Source organism: Echiichthys vipera, assembly GCF_963691815.1.
Source record: "Echiichthys vipera genome assembly, chromosome: 8".
NCBI lineage: Eukaryota > Metazoa > Chordata > Actinopteri > Perciformes > Trachinidae > Echiichthys > Echiichthys vipera.
The window spans coordinates 11678448-11694928 of NC_139833.1; the positions used below are offsets into that span (position 1 = coordinate 11678448).

Here is a 16481-nt window from a genome sequence, read left to right on the forward strand (position 1 = left end):
GTCTTGATCAAAATCACCAGATGGAAAAACCAAAAAGAGAAGTGAAAAAAAGCTGTCTGTAACGATAAAACAAAACCCAGCAAGACTCGATCAAAAAGAAAAGGGCAGAAGGACAGAAAGACATTTCTTTATTTGTCACAGCAGAAATAACAAAGGATTTTTTTGCAAAATAAAAACATGTCACCCTCACCAAACTTGAATTGGTGTTTTAACTTCTTTTTTTTTCTTTATTTTTCCTTTTTAAAACACACATTTGAGACATTTATTTTCGATTTACTGACATTTAGTCTCACGGTAGTTTTTTCCTCACTGAAACGGGTTAAGGAGTTGTTGGCGGGCTAAACTGGTGAACTGCAACCGTCCAATAAAAGAGGGAGCTGAAAGCAACGTATTTCGATGGAGGGGCAGTGACTACTGATGGCAGTGGAGGTCAATAGTCAGGACATGGAGACATGTGATAGTTAATCAAAGAGTGAAAGGACTTTGCAACGCTCTAATGGTCAGGGCCTGTTCCGTGAAGTTTTCAAAATGATCTGGATACATTTGCAGAGTAAAACCGTGTTTTAACGTATTTCAGGAGGTTTTACTCAACATAGTTGGTTCAACTGAACTGAAGCTCTTTCTCTAAACAGGCCCATGGTTTATCAATGGACCGAAAGGAAACACCTCCCCCAAACACCTTATCTTTACATTTGCACCAATTTATTTAACTGTGTATATATGCAATCTGACAGATTTATTTACACTTTTATCAGTTGTGAAGCGTGCCAGGGCTTTTGTAAGAGCTTGGAGGGTGTGACTATGAATGGTGTGCGTTTGTGTTAGCGTCCACATTACTCCTCTTTCCACCCCGGACTGTAACGCTCCCCTGTCTCATTCAGTCACTCTCCGGTAGAAGTAGAGGTATCCCAGGTCTTTGGGAGGTTTCTCTGAAGCACACACCTTCTGATCGTTGAAGATTACCCACCTGTAGAACAGAGAGATCACTCAGTTCACAAAAAAGATACTTGATAACAGAGGGGCTATGGATTTAATTATTTATACACAACAAAGTGGCTTTTTAAATCAATGGGTCTTATTTGGAATTTAAATATCCAAAACTTGGGTCAAGTGACATATGCTTTTCCCAAAAGACCAACACTGTTAAACAATTTTAAGTGATTTATTTGCCCAAAGAAGCATTAGATCGTTACTATTAACATCATATAATATATACATCTGGTGTTGTGGATAGTGAATATAAACCATTTAAAGCTCAGTTCTATGACAGGTTAATACTTTTGCACTGTGTTCACATCAGCAGCTAATACTGTCCTACCAGATCTGGAGTATGGTGCCCCCTGCTGAGGTACCACAGAACTACCTACTTCATTAAATTAGTGTTTTTCAAAAGACATTTACTGAATTGATGAACTGATTAGAGAACAGAAAGCTCTTGTGAGACTGTAACTTCTTAGGTGTTTTTTTTGCTATGTCTGTGATATGTAGTGTGGAGCTACTGTGTTGTGGGATGGGGAGGGAATGTGGTGGTCACCGAGAAGAAAAGGATTGATAAACTGAACGAAAGGGCAGGAAAACTGGCTGGGCTGACAATTACGTTGAGTAGAGTATACTATGACCGCTGACAACTAAGATTATGCAGGACTCTGCCCTCCCTCTCCATGCAGTGGTCGGCTAGGACCACCAGTGACACGCACTAAGCGGTATACTCTCTCTTTATACCAAAAGCTGTTAGGCAGCACAATGAGCACTGTAAACGTACTTTTGTAGAACTTTACTAGTTGTATATGTGTGTGTATGATAAATGTTAACTTATCATCCTGTTATGTTGATCAATGTCAAGTTATTATATCAGTGCCTGTAACTATAGGCACAGATGCATATGTATTTTATCTATCCTTTATTGAGGTTATTTTAATCTGGGCATGGCGGTGGGCATAAGCAATGTAATTCTGATTGTAATGGATGCCATAAACTTGACTTTGAACATGGGATGTGCAGGAAATGCGTTTCCTTTCAGGATCTGAGACTTGCAATGATATTTTTTAACAGTAATGACTTTTAGCTGACATACTGAAGCATTGAAACATCAGAATATCCCTTAAAGCTAGAAAAGCAAGTGCAAAAAAACCCCAACAAATAATAAAGCACACTTACTGCTGATCCTTTTTGATGTGACAGACGTAGTGGCCGCACATTGTGCTCGTCCCCATGTGACTGATGAATGCAAACAGCTCATACTCTGGATGAAGGAAATAAATCATCAGTTAAATTATAATATATAAATATGATAAATATTATAAAGTAAGACATCAAATTATAATGGAATAGATGAAGTCTTTAAATAAAAGATGTCTCTTTGGGACTCACTGCCTGGTCCATCTTTGACACGAGGGCCAGGAGGAGGATCCCTGCCACCCTCGCTCTCTGCGGCTGAGCGACCCCCTTCAGACACATCCATGGACTCCAGGTCGTCCAGGTGAGAGAAGATCCAGTCCACTGCCCGGTCCAGGACATTACTCTGTGAAACAAACACCAGTTAATAGGGGACATCATTAGAGGATGTCAACAAATGGAGGTTTGGTCGAAAACAAGCAGGAGGAATCCATTTTTTCACAGGGTGGCCATCAGATTATAGAAACGATGCTGGTTAGAGGTACTACTATAAAAAGGAGCAAAATGTTTGATGATGTCATAATGTAACTGTAAAAACATGATACCGTTACTGTGGCTCATGACGGGACAACGACAGAAGAAAGCTTTGCTTACCGCGATCCTCTTGAGCGGAGGTTTGAGGGCCTGTCCGCAAACAAATGAGTGCCAAAACTTTTTCTGAAATGTAGTTCTTGTCCTGCGTTTATTTGCTCTAATTAACCCTCCAAACATTTTTTGTACAGTAGCTGCTTCAGTGGAAGCCATACCCAAACGTTTGTTAGTTACTAGGTGTTTTATGATTTTGACTGCTACTCTCATTCATCAGCAGTGCTTGAATGTGGCACTTTGTACCCAGTCCTTTTGAAATTATTTAATTTGGACATATAGGCAAATCGGAGGTGGCTAATGTAAATTATTTTGTCACAACCACATACAGTAGATGAAATCTAATAAATATCTCTGCTTCTGAGAGAGCTTTGTGCAACTTTAAGTTGTAAGTAAGTTGCTACTTTTTTGTTTAATTTTTAGGTATTAGGCCAACAACTGGTTTAAAGTCTGAAGAATGACGAAACAGGGCGACATTACTGTCTGGATAAAAAGGGAGTAGCTGTGCTGGAATTGGCACAGTTGTACTTTTAGACTAGTGGCACACGAAATTAGACAAATCTCCACATCTATCTGGAAAGAGTTTGATTCTCACCGTGGCTCGGAGTGCTTTGGTAGCCTGGTCGCGGCTGAAGCCCATGGAGACGATGGTGGCCAGGTGCTCCTCAGAGAGGCACTCTGTGGGTGTGGTCCCGGCACCAGAGCTGCAGCCTGGCAACACCAGGGGGGACGCAAAGTCTGCAGCCAATCAGAAAGAGGAAAACATAATTGAGAGTGAGAGGAGCTGATTTGTGATAGGATTAGGCTGATTGATGTCTTGCTTTCTGGTAAATTCCCTGCTCCGCACACCTGGGTCGTCCATATGGCCCATGATCCAATTCATGGCAGCATCGATTCCGGTGTTCCCAGTGTAGTACACCGCTTTCCTACAGGCCTCGAGCGGGAATCCCATTTCACATAACTGGGACACAGTGGAGTCATCAAGGACAGGAGCTTAATGTGTTGAGAGGAGAAAGTTGGAAAAGTAGGAATCACAGATGGATCTTGGGCTGGATATTGAGCTTTTCTTTGATATTTACAAAAGTTAAGAAAAAAAAAAATCTGACAAAAAGGTAAATTATGAAAATAATATATAGAAACATCAACTCATATACATCAAAAACAGAACCATTAAGATATTACTTTAATTTGAAATGGAACTCAAAATCACGTCACATGATGCAAAAGTAAACAAATAATAAGGCAAGAGAAGGACGCAAGAAAACAGAAAAGGCAGAAAAGAAGAAAAGGAGGACCAAGGTTGGACAAAAAAAGGCCGTCACAGAGTTACAGAGGGAAAAGAGAAGAAACGACAGACAGACTAACACAGTAGTGGGGAGTAGAGAGAGTCGTCCTCCTCGTTGCCATGGAAACCCAGGATACCTTTAACCTCCACATCTGGGGTCATGAGTGGAGGCGGGGCCACCTCTGGTAGAAGCTCCTCCCCTGGCTGTTGGCCAGTTGCACGCAGCGCACTCAGGTCCAGAGTATCGGGAACGTCGATACTCACGTCTGCGCAGAAGAAAATAATTCATTATTACACGTCATACACTTTATTCCAAATGTTTGTTTTCTACACCTTCACCAATATTGTACAGCAAAGTGTCCCAATGGTGGCACTGCGTAGGGGAGTTGTAAAAAGTTTAACTTGCAAATGTCCTCGACATGCTGCCGCACATTGACCTTTGGGGGGATGAGTAACTGTTACCAATGTGCGCTGTCATGCTAATCTAAACTCATGTAGTGCTTTTGTTTTAAAACTTCAGTTAATTATCCTAAGTTATCGGTTTTTGTATCTTTACTACTACTTCAAGTAGTATTATGTCTATTATGATATTTTACTCTGATTTGTTTTATTGTATTTATTTGAGGGACCATCTACCTGTCAGGGACTAAGGATGGAAATCAGCCTTTGGTTATAATCCTACATATTTACATTTTTATTTTTTTAAACGTTAGTTATACTTTGTCCTTTTGTGAAAATAAATAAACTTGAGACAACTCCTTACTAGGAAGTGTTTTTTTGTTTGTTTTAATTGAAAATATAATGTTGATAGGGAGTTAGGTTGAGGATTTAAACTTTTCCTTTTGGGTAGTTTATTTAGTTATAATGCTTGTATTCCAAGTAAGGGCTGGTTGGTTTGTTACTATGGCCAGGGCCAGTTAAAATGCACCCTCCATATCCGTCAATAAAAGCTTTAAAAATGGTCTCTCTTATTCTCATGTTTCTCTCTTCTGGAGACAAAAGCTATTCATAGCCATCAATGGCCTCCCAAAGCTCTGTGATTTAACTTTAATGCGTGTTAACGCATTGCTCAGGAAATTAACGTATTCGTCCTGTGTCAGTGTAGTGGGAACAGGAAGTAATCGGAGCCAGTTATGTAAATACCCACAACCTTTACGCTTAAGAGGCAAAAGAGACTTACACTATGGGCAAATGTGTCCCTGTGAGCAGATTTTCCACCTCTGTCAGGAATACGCATTATTTTGTAAAGCAATAAAATATATATCTTTTCAACACAACATTTTAATGATATCTTTGCTCACCCAGTTTCTTGGGCACCCAGTCCAGGCCAAAGGTGAACTTCTTAATCTGGATGACCAGGTGGTCCGGGAAAGAGGCAAAGCGGGTCGTTCTGACAATCGAGACAAAAGCTGATATTAATAAATACATCTTCAGATTTGTTTCATCACTTCCAGTGTGTGTCGTGGTCTCTCTTCATACTTGGTAGCAGTGGTCTTGGACTGCACAGCCGAGCTCCAGAAGTCGGTGAGTATCTCTGGTTCGCTGAGGGCGGCCATGCAAGCTGTGAAGGGGATTTGTGCACGCACTGTAGGGGCAGATGAGTCCCCCTCCTCACGGCGGCGCTCTGCCTCCTGAAGCTCTTCTGTTCGAGAAATATGTACATTTAGAGAAACAATAACTTGCACACCACTGTATTCAAAACATCTAACCATTAAATTGGCCAAAAGTATTAATGCAACTCAGTATGCACAGCATATATGTCTATATGTATGAGAAGCATCTTTTTATGAGATATAAACGGTTCCTGTCTGACACCTACAGAGCCACAATCCAATTTTATACTTGAAGATCAGTTGACTTGTCATGAGGATTACTACATATTACATAAAAAAACATACATCATTTGTGGCTCTGGAGAGCTTTCTAAAGTAAAAGAGAAATAACTAATCACGTCATCCCCTCCACTTGACAGACTCATATTCATTACTAAAACCACTTCAAACAGTCTAACATGCCTATTATCGCTGATTAACAAATGCAACAGCTTCATGCTTTGCCCTGGCAGGAGCCATTGATTTACCCATTGCTGCTCTCTTAAAGGTCAGTCTGTTTCAGCGTTGACCTTATTAGTCACAACATTTTAATGCACAACCAATGTCAGCTGTCTGTAATTTACATAAAAGTGCCCCTTGATGGACAAAAAAAAGACATCATGTGGAGAATTGGAGATTGAGTTTAACATTGTATTTACCTGTGTTGGTAGCCTGGTCCATTTGCACAGGCAGTTGGACCATGTAATCCACCCGCTGCGTGTACTTGGCTTTCTGTGATTGCTGACAAACAATCCTCTCCTCTACCAGGAACCTGAAGGCTTCAGATGGGTTTGACCCAGAGCGACAGTTCCTCTGTGGGTGAAAAGATATAATAATATAAGAGGAAAACTATCGACTGAAAAGAGAAGCTTGAGAGTTTAAGTGTTGCTTTACCTCCACCATGTTTATGAAGTGCAATAAAAACTCCTGAGCATCCTGTTGTCGATTGGTGGAGAACTCTGGGTGGCCCCGCCCAACAAGTGCTTTGAACATTCGTGGTGCTATACCGATTTGGTCTCCCTGCAAGCAAAGCATGAACAGTTGGACTTGTTGACGGTGAGGGCAAATATTAGGTGGACCACATTCTCACTCATTTCTGATAGATAAATCCCACATGTGCCCCGGATATCTGTAAACACTAGGACTTGCAAATCCCCTGTGACTGATTGTTTCTTCCTACCCTGGGTTCAGATGCACCATTTTCATCTGCAGGGTCTGGTGCTGGTTTGGAATACTCTCCTGACAACAGACCGTAGCCGAGCTTGGCTCTGTGACAGACAAACAAACAAAGCCGACATCACTGCACATCCAACAATAAACCAGAGTCTCATACAGGAGTGGCATTTGGATATAGGCCTAAATGTATTTTTGGCTTTAAAATAACATAGTGGAATGCCTGATACGGGAGAGGACTCTTCTCAAACTATGAAGATATACACACACATACCAATAAAAAAATAGCAGATTTCAATTTCAAGTGAAAACACAAGATTATAGGTAAAATGTAAATCTGATCATCTTATAGCTGACAGTTGTGCAATTAAAAAAAAAGTGACAGTCAAAAAGTGTCATGTTACTGTATATGACATACACATTAGCAATACAAGACTAATGCCCGTTTCATGATTCTTGTGGTCAGCACAGTGTGGACATGACGCGTTCCCACAAACATCAGGCCATTCATACGTATAACAGGTGAAGTGGTCAGAGTGACTTGCTCTGCCAATTTCAGCACCCCACACACTTCTAAGAGCGGTGTGAGATTTGAAATCATATATGCACTTCCAGGTTCAGTGACCAATCATCAACAGTCTGTGCAACCCTGTCCGTGTTGTTAGAACATCATGGACGTGCTTGGCTCGACCACCGTTGGACCGCTCGGCACAGTCGCCACTGTGCAATATCACAGTCCATGCCGCACTGACCACAAAAAGCATGAAACAGGTTTAAGGTTTGACTTTTTGTATCAGTTTAGATGACACACAGGAGAAAGAGCGCTTTAAAAAAAAATAAAAAATAGCATAACGGTAAAATGACAAGAGGCCAAGTGTCAATATAAGTCTTTTTAGAGCTGCACGATTATGGCTGAAATGATAATCCCTATTATTTTGATCAATATCGGAGAATGGTAAATGTACCTATATAGAGGCCGTCTAGTCTTCTGACCACTCAAGGTGCTTTTACACTACTTGTCACATTCACCCTTTCAAACACTGATGAGAGAGAGGCAGCCATGCAAGGTGCCATTATCTAATTGAATCATTCAGACGCACATTCAAACACCAATGGCACTGCCTTAGGGAGCAATTTGGAGTTCAGTGTCCTGCCCAAGGACTCTTCGGCATGGACACTGAAAGGAATCTTATCCTTATACTCTACCTCCGCCACATAGTCAAATCACTATTATTTTATCAAGCTTATTCATTGACTTAAGGGACAAAATACTTTTATTGCACTTTCACATTTAAATAAAAAGGAGCACTAGTTAAATTCTGTTGTGCTACAGTGACGCTAATGTTCAAATCTTTACATCTAAATAAGAGTTAAAATACAGTTATGTTCATCTGAATTCAGTGCATCCACTCAAAGCAAAATATAAACAAAATTCTACCCTTTAGGGAATAGCTCTTCGCCTTCTGCTCCAGAAATCGATTTCTGTTTTGCCCGTCTCTTCTCTGTTGTATATTACTCTTCTACACTAGACAGCAGCCACAACATTCAGGAGAGTTTTTCAAAGGCTGCCACTGTCGGGTGTGCGGGCAAATGCATCACAGCTCCCCAAAAGTAAAGCTGAAACATCTCTACCACCTGGTGTCTAGTTTTTTGTTTTTGAAGTGCTTAATTTGATATACTGCAGTTTTCTATAAGCGGGGCACGGATTTTATAAATCACATATCACAGTCGATTACGTTCATTTAATTGTGGGAAGGTAAAATCATGATTGCTATTAATATTTGATGAATTGTGCTGCACTAGGTCTGTCTAAATCCTGCTGATGTTAATTGAACATTTCTATTTAGGAGGATAATCCACATTAAAAACAAAAATCACAATTAAATACAGAGCTGCCTGGGAGGAATCTGTAATCGGCTTTGTGGCTGACATTTGGCACACAATGAGTTTGTTTATGTGTATTTATGTAATGGTTTCTTCTATCTACTGTCACCAGTATGGCAACATTTTAAAGACAGAACGGAAAAGAGGGAAGGATGCATGTGTGTGGAAATTAGGCTAATGGAGAAGAGGTAAGCAAAAGAAAGCACACTGGAATAATATTTCGTCAAACATTGTCCTTTGCTTTCCTGCTTGAAGGGCGTTTTTTGGCCATCTAATGGTAATACAAGAGCTTGTCATAGAAAACAACTGGACACTAGCAGAGGACACTCACACTTGGGTTTTGAAGTCCTGGGTGGGGTCACTTGGGGCTTCATCAATGATCTTGTCGATGTTAGACACATACCTGGAAGTCATGAATAGAAGGAAACAAATAATTGCATTCCGTATCTTACCATTAATGCTGGACAGCAAGAGAAGTGTCACTGTCACAGGAATTACTAATTCAACTCTAACGCTGTAATAGCCAACTTGAAAGTGATATTTTCATTGCAGTCTGCCATAAAAATTAACATTAAAAATTAACCCAACAGGAAGTGACATAGTCCACATAACAACTGGTAGGAACAGGGTCACAGGGGGCTATAAGTAAAAGAGGGTACTGACTTGGTCTGGAAGTCTGGAACGGTGAAGAGCACTTGCATGACAGAGTTGAGGTAGCAGCTGTTGCCCAGATTCTTCATACCAGTCAAACCAGGGCCAAACATGGGGCGTAGGGTAGTACCCGACTCCTGGATCACCTCCCACTCCCCCACACGCTGGTTCACAGCAATTTCCAGCTCTGTCATCGTCCTCTCGGTCTGAGAGCAGAGATGTAAAAAGTAATAAGAGAATAAAGGATGCCGGATACAAGCAGTTTAAATCCTATGTGGCAGCCTGCATATGTAACGGCACGGTTTGAGAATGAGGAGAAAAATTTGCCCATACATAGTAATGACTGCAAGCGGACGAGGAGGAAACTACAAAACACATCATCACAGCACTGGGTGCAATAGGGCAATGTGCAATAAATATTCAAGACTGTTTGCATTTTAATTGTGACATATTATTTTTTAGCTGCCGTGTTGTGTTGTCATGGTCAAATGTATAGTCAAATGTCTCATGTTTAAAGGTGTTTTCATGTCGTTTTTGTAAGTTTTTTTATGTGGAGCAACTGCGTCTCCTCGGGGACAACAACGTTTACTTTACTCTAAGTGCGCCATTGCTCCATTGTAGCACAATTCCTCCCCCTCTTATCTGTGCAACATCATTATGTGTGCGCAGCAATACATTAGCAAGACAGGAAACAACATTACAGTACACAGTCAGAGGTACAGATATCTTAGACTTTGACAGCTGCACTCCGCATGAGAAGAGAAGCAGGTGGCAAATAAATTAATGGCAGCAGGGAAACAGAAGAAACAGGTGTGGAGGAAAGTAGGCAGATATGAAAAATGGGTATGCTGTGAAAGTACAATAAGAGCATACTAAATAATTATTTTCCAATAATCCTTTAATAATGTGATAGAAACATATACATTCGTATTAGTGAACAGTGTACTGACAAGAAAAAATAAAATATAAAGAAGAACCAGAAAGAAAAATTGGCAAAATATTTAATAATGTGATTATTCTGTGGTATTCGTTTTTATGGCATTTATGGCCCTCCAACAGTGCAGCTGAATTTTAGACCTTTTAGTACAGTAATACCATGTAATCACTGGCTACTCTTTGAGCGAGAGCCAGCCTTAACTGCCTGGATATCCGCCAACAGAAAAAAATCAATATCTCTGACTACATTAATACATCAACTGTAAAGCAGAGGCAGGGTTTTCTCCAGTGTACTGCAAGCCCAGTGACCTGTCTGGCCTAAGTTGACCCCCAAACGGGACGTAAGCATTGGGTAATTTTTTTTCCAAATGTATTTTTAAGATGTTTCCTAAGCTACAGTAACAGAGTGGTGGCTCGGTTGGAAACTAGACCGTCCTTTTATCAAATCTCCAGTCAGCTTTTAGCACTGCCTTAATATAGGACCCTATGTAATCTGTGTTATAGTTTTAATCCTAAACTTCGGGATTCCATCTATGATGCTGTTATCACAGAACCTATAGGGCCCTACCTTAATGCTGCCATCAGTCTGTTGCTGGCACGCACAGACTTGCCACCAGGCATAACAACCTTTCGGGAGCAACCCTGAGGGTTAAGCAATACTTCTGTCTGAAGAACTGACGTACATTGCAAGCCAGCAAGGAAAATGGGCAGATAGATGACATATGAAATGAGAGAAAAAGATCAAATAAAAACTGCAGAAACAAAGTGCTTACCTTCTCCATCGTCATCATGTCGATGCCAAAGTGAGCCAGGTGCTCTGGTAATTTGGAATCCAGCACCATGTCATCCTCATCATAGGAATACACATCTAGATGTATAAAACAAAGGTGACAATCATTAACAATGAAACCCTAAGCTTAAGACAAATGCACATACTGTATATATTCCAACACCATTAGGAAAGCCGCCATTGCTCAGATCATGAAAGGTCCAACCCAGGTCCCATTTTGCAGTCATTAATAATGGCAACAGAGTTTTTTTTATTATATTTTTTCCGTCTCAGCTCATTGTTTGTGTGTGATTGACAGCAGGGGATCGAAAGACAAAATAAACAAACTTGCACTTTGGCTTACAAGGTATGAGCAGATAGTGTTTTGTTATAGTATTGAAGAATAAGGACTACACCAGCATCTAAATGGACTGAAGTGGCATTTATAGGTAGGCTCTTGTGTTGTTTAGCAGGCAGCTGTCACCAAAATTACAATTTGATTGAATGAATGGAAACAAGTTCCACTTACTCAGTGAAAAAAAAAAAGAAAAGCTATTCAATTTAGGACAGACTTTAACATTTTTACCACAGAAAATCCATTCTGTCATCTGCTTACCTGCGCCATCGGGAGTGATGGTACCGAGTTTGACAGCAATTGGGTATCCCGTCTCTTGGAAGTGGAGAAGAGCATGGTTGTTTCCTCCAGTGCCATCAAAATACCTGCGACCACACAGCACTTTGCCGTCCGTCAGATTCATCCAAATATTCTCCTGGAGGTCACACACCTCACACCGCCAGCCACTAGGATGAAGAAAAGACAAATAAAGTCAATTCCGATAAACGTGCTCTGAAGATCTTGTAGGCTTTGACTAATAAAACTGAACAGTTATCTCTGTTCTACATATTATTATTCAAGAGAATTCATAAGCATTAATGGAACAAAGCAATTAGGTATAAATAGATCTCAAATGCTAAATCATTATTGTCAGGACATTTTTGGCATTTTCATGTCCTTTCATTCATTTAGAGTGACATTTCAGAGACGCGCTGTTTATAAAGTCACTTATTTAGCGAGAACTGCATGATAGCTTTATTTAAGGAAAATCTGTGGCTTGATAATAATATTAATAATTTATAACAATGTCTCACCTGGGAGGGATCTTGACTCCGTTGTCAAGCTGTTTAAGGTCAGCGGCATGCCTTGACTCCTGCCTCACCTCTCCATCCCACTGTTGAACTTGCAAGGCATGAGACACTGAGTCGGCCGCCATGATACCCGTCATTGACAGGGACACCTTGAGGAATGGCAAATTAATCGAAAGAATAAAATTAGAACTGAACAAATTAGATCCGACTAGCTCATGATGAAACTACTCAACTACTTCATCACTGACGGTAACAAAACGTATTATCCATATGTCCCTGTGTATATGCCCCAATGTTCTACCATTAGGGAATATACGTACAATATATGATATGAAGACTAACTTGTCAAAGACTGCCCATATTTGCAGTAAGTATGTGTTCTATGTGCTAATATTAATGAGATCAATTATATTATTTTTCAATGTTATGTTACACTGTACTAGTGTCAAATCTAATATCGTAGGGTAGCATGTTGCCACTGTGACAACCCTGACAGAACCTTAACAGAATGATAAAATATCTCTTGCTAGATAGCGCACAAGACATCTTACCCGCTCTCTCACAACGTCAGGCATGGAACCAAGGTCCTCTGCTGTCACTTCTTGTCTGTCAGGTAAAATGACCACCTTTACATCCTCCTCATACTGCTCTTGCTCCACATCAAACCCTCCTTCAATCCCTTGACGGACGAGAAACAAGAGGGGAGATAAACAAAGGTCAGTCGCAGAAGATGACACTTGTCTTATCTCCTGAGTATGTGTCATGTACTCACCTATAGCCAATCTGGTGGGCTTTTTCTTAGGCGGGTGTCCAGATCCAGAGTTATTGTCCTCTTCCTTCTGTAAGAATAACATAGGATATCAGTGGGTGTTGAGATTAGTCTACTTGACATGTTAAGTGCGAACAGTGTCACATGTAATTAAAATATGAGTCCACGTGGAATTAAACAGTCTCCACCTTAGCCTTGCGTGTCCGGGTGATGTGGAAGTAAGCCCTCTGGCCAGTCCGAGCATGGTGCCTGTCCACATACTGACTCCCAAAGCCAAGGAAACTGTTCATGCAAACATACAGGCCTCCTTCACTTTCCTGTAAAGAAGACACAGGCAATGTTAAATGTTACATCCTGTCTCAAATGAAGGCAATGTTCATGTCCAAAAAAGGTCAGAGCAGCCTGTAAAAAAAGGTGCATTTCCTCAGGAAACTCAGATCATTCAATGTCTGCAGAACCATTGTGCAGATGTTCCATCACTCAGTGGTGTTCAGCGTCATCTTCTATGCGATAGTGTGCTGGGGCAGCAGGCTGAAGGCAGCTGACACTATCAAACTCACTAAGCTCATCAGGAAGGCTGGTTCTGTCCTGGGAGTGGAACTGGAGTCTTTATTGGAGGTGTCAGAGGGGAGGATGTTAAGAAAACGGCTCAGTATCGTGGACAACACCTCTCACCCCCTGCGCACCACACTGGAGTCCTATAAGAGCACCTTCAGCCGTAGACTGAGACCACCAAAGTGCACCACAGAAAGCCACAGGAGTCCTTCCCTCCCGGAACGCTGACACATCAGACTGATGATAATAATAACAACAACAACAACAACAGTGTTTAGAATTACCCCTCATCATCATGTGCAATACTTGTCTTCTTTGACACTTTATTTCTATATTTCACCTTTTTGATGCTCTTTTGTTATCCTACATTGTTATCTTATTTTGTTGGTGTTTTCTTACAGTATTTTACTATTGTTATTGCAATTTTGGAGCAATCTGGGACATTAATTTCTTTCAGCATCAATACAGTTCTATCTTATCTTATCTGTCACATCATCAGTTACAATATTTTAGCAAACTAGCTCTCCAATAATGCTTCTAACGCTTGCAATTCAGCTCAAAATGAGTTTAATGTTATCTTACTACACAAGAAACTTCATCCTAAAGATTGAGTACCTATGAACCATGATTAAAAACAAAACATGAACAAGTCCTGCTGCCGTTGAGTCCATAAAGTTAGCTTGCTAGCTAGTTTGACAGCAAACTGACATAGCTGTTAGCTAACAAGCTAAGTTTCCATTACATTGCATCATTAGCTTAGCTTGACGCTAGCTTGCTAGTTAGTTTAAACAGGAGTTATCTAAGGAAGCCACTGCGTTAAAGTAGGACATCACTGACAAAACGTCACCTAAGACAAAAACAAGAGAGACTGGAAGTGAATGAGAGATGAAACAACACTGTTTATTAGCTGAACGTTTTGATTTGTAAATGGAAGATGGCTCACCGGCGAGGAAAATGACAAGGCGCATTCGTCTTTGTGGACACGGTCCCCGGGCTTCGGGACCCGAATTGTGGACAAAACCGACATCAAAACCTCACCAACCTCCGCCATGACAAGCTAAGCTAGTTCCGCCTTTCAGTGCGACACTTTGCTCCTCTGAGTGTTGGACCCCCAGCCTTCTCGATTCCCCGGCTCGGAAGAGTATCTTGTCTTTTGCTGCCTGTTGTTTGGTTGAATGAATCATGAGATGCTGCCTTGTGTTGAGGGAAGGCCGGACCAAGGCTAATGGAAAGAGGCTGGGACACCAAAAAATGTCTGCGCTTTGAGGTATGACACATGCGTAATGGAATCTTTATTAAGAACACAAATAACGTACAGTGACAAAATCAATGCTACACAAATCAAGTAAGATTTCTTTCCAGAACAAGGTTACGACTCTTAAACATAACACTTTCTACTGTTATATGACAGTGCACCAGCCTCTCGGCCTACCAGATGTTACTGCGCACGTGTTATACCCCAAAGCTCAGGCTTTTTTTAATGTCCCAGCCTCCTTCAATTAGCCTTGAACCGAACGAACTCAGTTCCCCGCACGCTGAGGGACTGCGCCTCGTTACCGTAATGTGTAGAATACCGGTGTAGTAAATTTACATTTGCATCGCACATATCAAAGCCGGGTCACTGTTAAATTTTATATATGCGTGAAGGAAATCGGTTAGTGAATTGATTTGCAATTTACCTGTTCACCAGTTAATTATTCATTTAAGTTCAACCTCTAGCATCTGTTCTTTTACGGTAACGTCCGTTGGACTCAATCAACGGCTTCCTCTCGGGTAGCATACTGCAATTTTGTCTTGCTCGATTATAGTCTGTTAAATGCATGTTAATTTGCACAAAACAAGTCACATTTATCTTGATTTAAACTAACAAAAATTAACTGCAGGAAAAGCTTTCTTGCATATATCATGTTAAAATGATAGCTCACCCTTTTCTCAAATACAGAGGCGATTCTAGATCGTGTTGGGGCCCTAGGCAAATATTCACAGGGGGCCCTCGAGCTAGCATCATCACATCGACTGTATAAATGAATGGACGGAGCGACCAGGTCTGAAAAAGGAAACCAATGCGTGCCTTAAGCCTCTGTTCTAGCCAGTGGCTGGCAGGGGGCGATACTTGGGTTGCAGAAGATATCCGGTTGCATTCAAGCCAATCTTATCTACCGTCAAGTAACGACAGTGACAGCTCACACAGTGTAACTTCCGATTATCCAAGCTAATGTTGTTAGCAGCAGCAACAGCTCAGATAGGTCAGGTTGGCAATAGAAGTGGGCGGGCACATGGACCCCTCGTGAGGTCCAACCCCTGGATCCAATCAATAAACCCGCGTCCCCCAAGCTCCTCCCTTTCCTGTCCACGGTTGCACAACTTAAACATGGCAGCGCCCCGTGGACATAGAAAAAAGAAGATGGCAGAATCCGGGGTGGTTTCTTTTCGGAGGTTTGCAAATCTATGAGTGACGTCACCGTAGCTCCATCCATTGATTATACAGTCTGTGGTTCGTCACCATTATCAGGCTGTTAAATCTGATGTATCACCTTTCCAAAATATGATGTCCGGGTCTAAGCCTGTCAAAGCCTCGCTCTTCTAAAACGCTGCAGTGCCGTGTTCCCCGTTGTTTGATCAGATCCGAGTTTAAAAAAACAACGTCATTTCATTTCATAAATGAAAAAGGTGTCTAACTTACATTAGAGGTGAACAGAATTGTTCATATGTTCGGCCGTTTTCCAACAACTCTTCTGACTCAGCACACCGCCAAAAAACCTTGTGATCCTCTTTTTACATTTCTAAAGTGAATCAAGTTGTTGCCCCTCGGTTGCGCTGTTGTTCCACCATTTTCCAATTTGAATTAAGTCTTGCCTCCTCCGCTATGTAGACAAAATGTCGACCATTGAGGGCGTTGAGTGTCCATCGATTCACACTCAACGGTTTGGCCGTTTTTGAGTGCGTGACCGGATAAACCAA

The 16481-nt window shown here is 41.2% G+C and overlaps 1 protein-coding gene across 2 annotated transcripts; it reads right to left on the minus strand.

Annotated features, from left to right (window-relative positions):
• Positions 1 to 111: 111 nt before the first annotated feature.
• On the minus strand, positions 112 to 14717 carry usp5 (ubiquitin specific peptidase 5 (isopeptidase T)). Of its 2 annotated transcripts, none has more exons than XM_083918958.1 (20): positions 14464 to 14717; positions 13154 to 13282; positions 12969 to 13035; positions 12748 to 12875; positions 12200 to 12345; positions 11667 to 11851; positions 11055 to 11149; positions 9358 to 9551; positions 9026 to 9097; positions 6818 to 6905; positions 6532 to 6657; positions 6297 to 6450; positions 5525 to 5687; positions 5347 to 5435; positions 4183 to 4311; positions 3610 to 3753; positions 3356 to 3498; positions 2371 to 2521; positions 2158 to 2242; positions 112 to 967 (listed from the first exon to the last, which is right to left on the minus strand). In XM_083918958.1, the coding sequence occupies exons 1-20, from the start codon at positions 14569 to 14571 to the stop codon at positions 874 to 876; spliced, it is 2490 nt and encodes an 829-aa protein (XP_083775084.1). In that variant the 5' UTR covers positions 14572 to 14717; the 3' UTR covers positions 112 to 873. The 2 variants fall into 2 exon arrangements, with proteins under 2 accessions (XP_083775084.1, XP_083775083.1); XM_083918957.1 differs by having other exon boundaries at positions 4126 to 4311.
• Positions 14718 to 16481: the final 1764 nt, after the last annotated feature.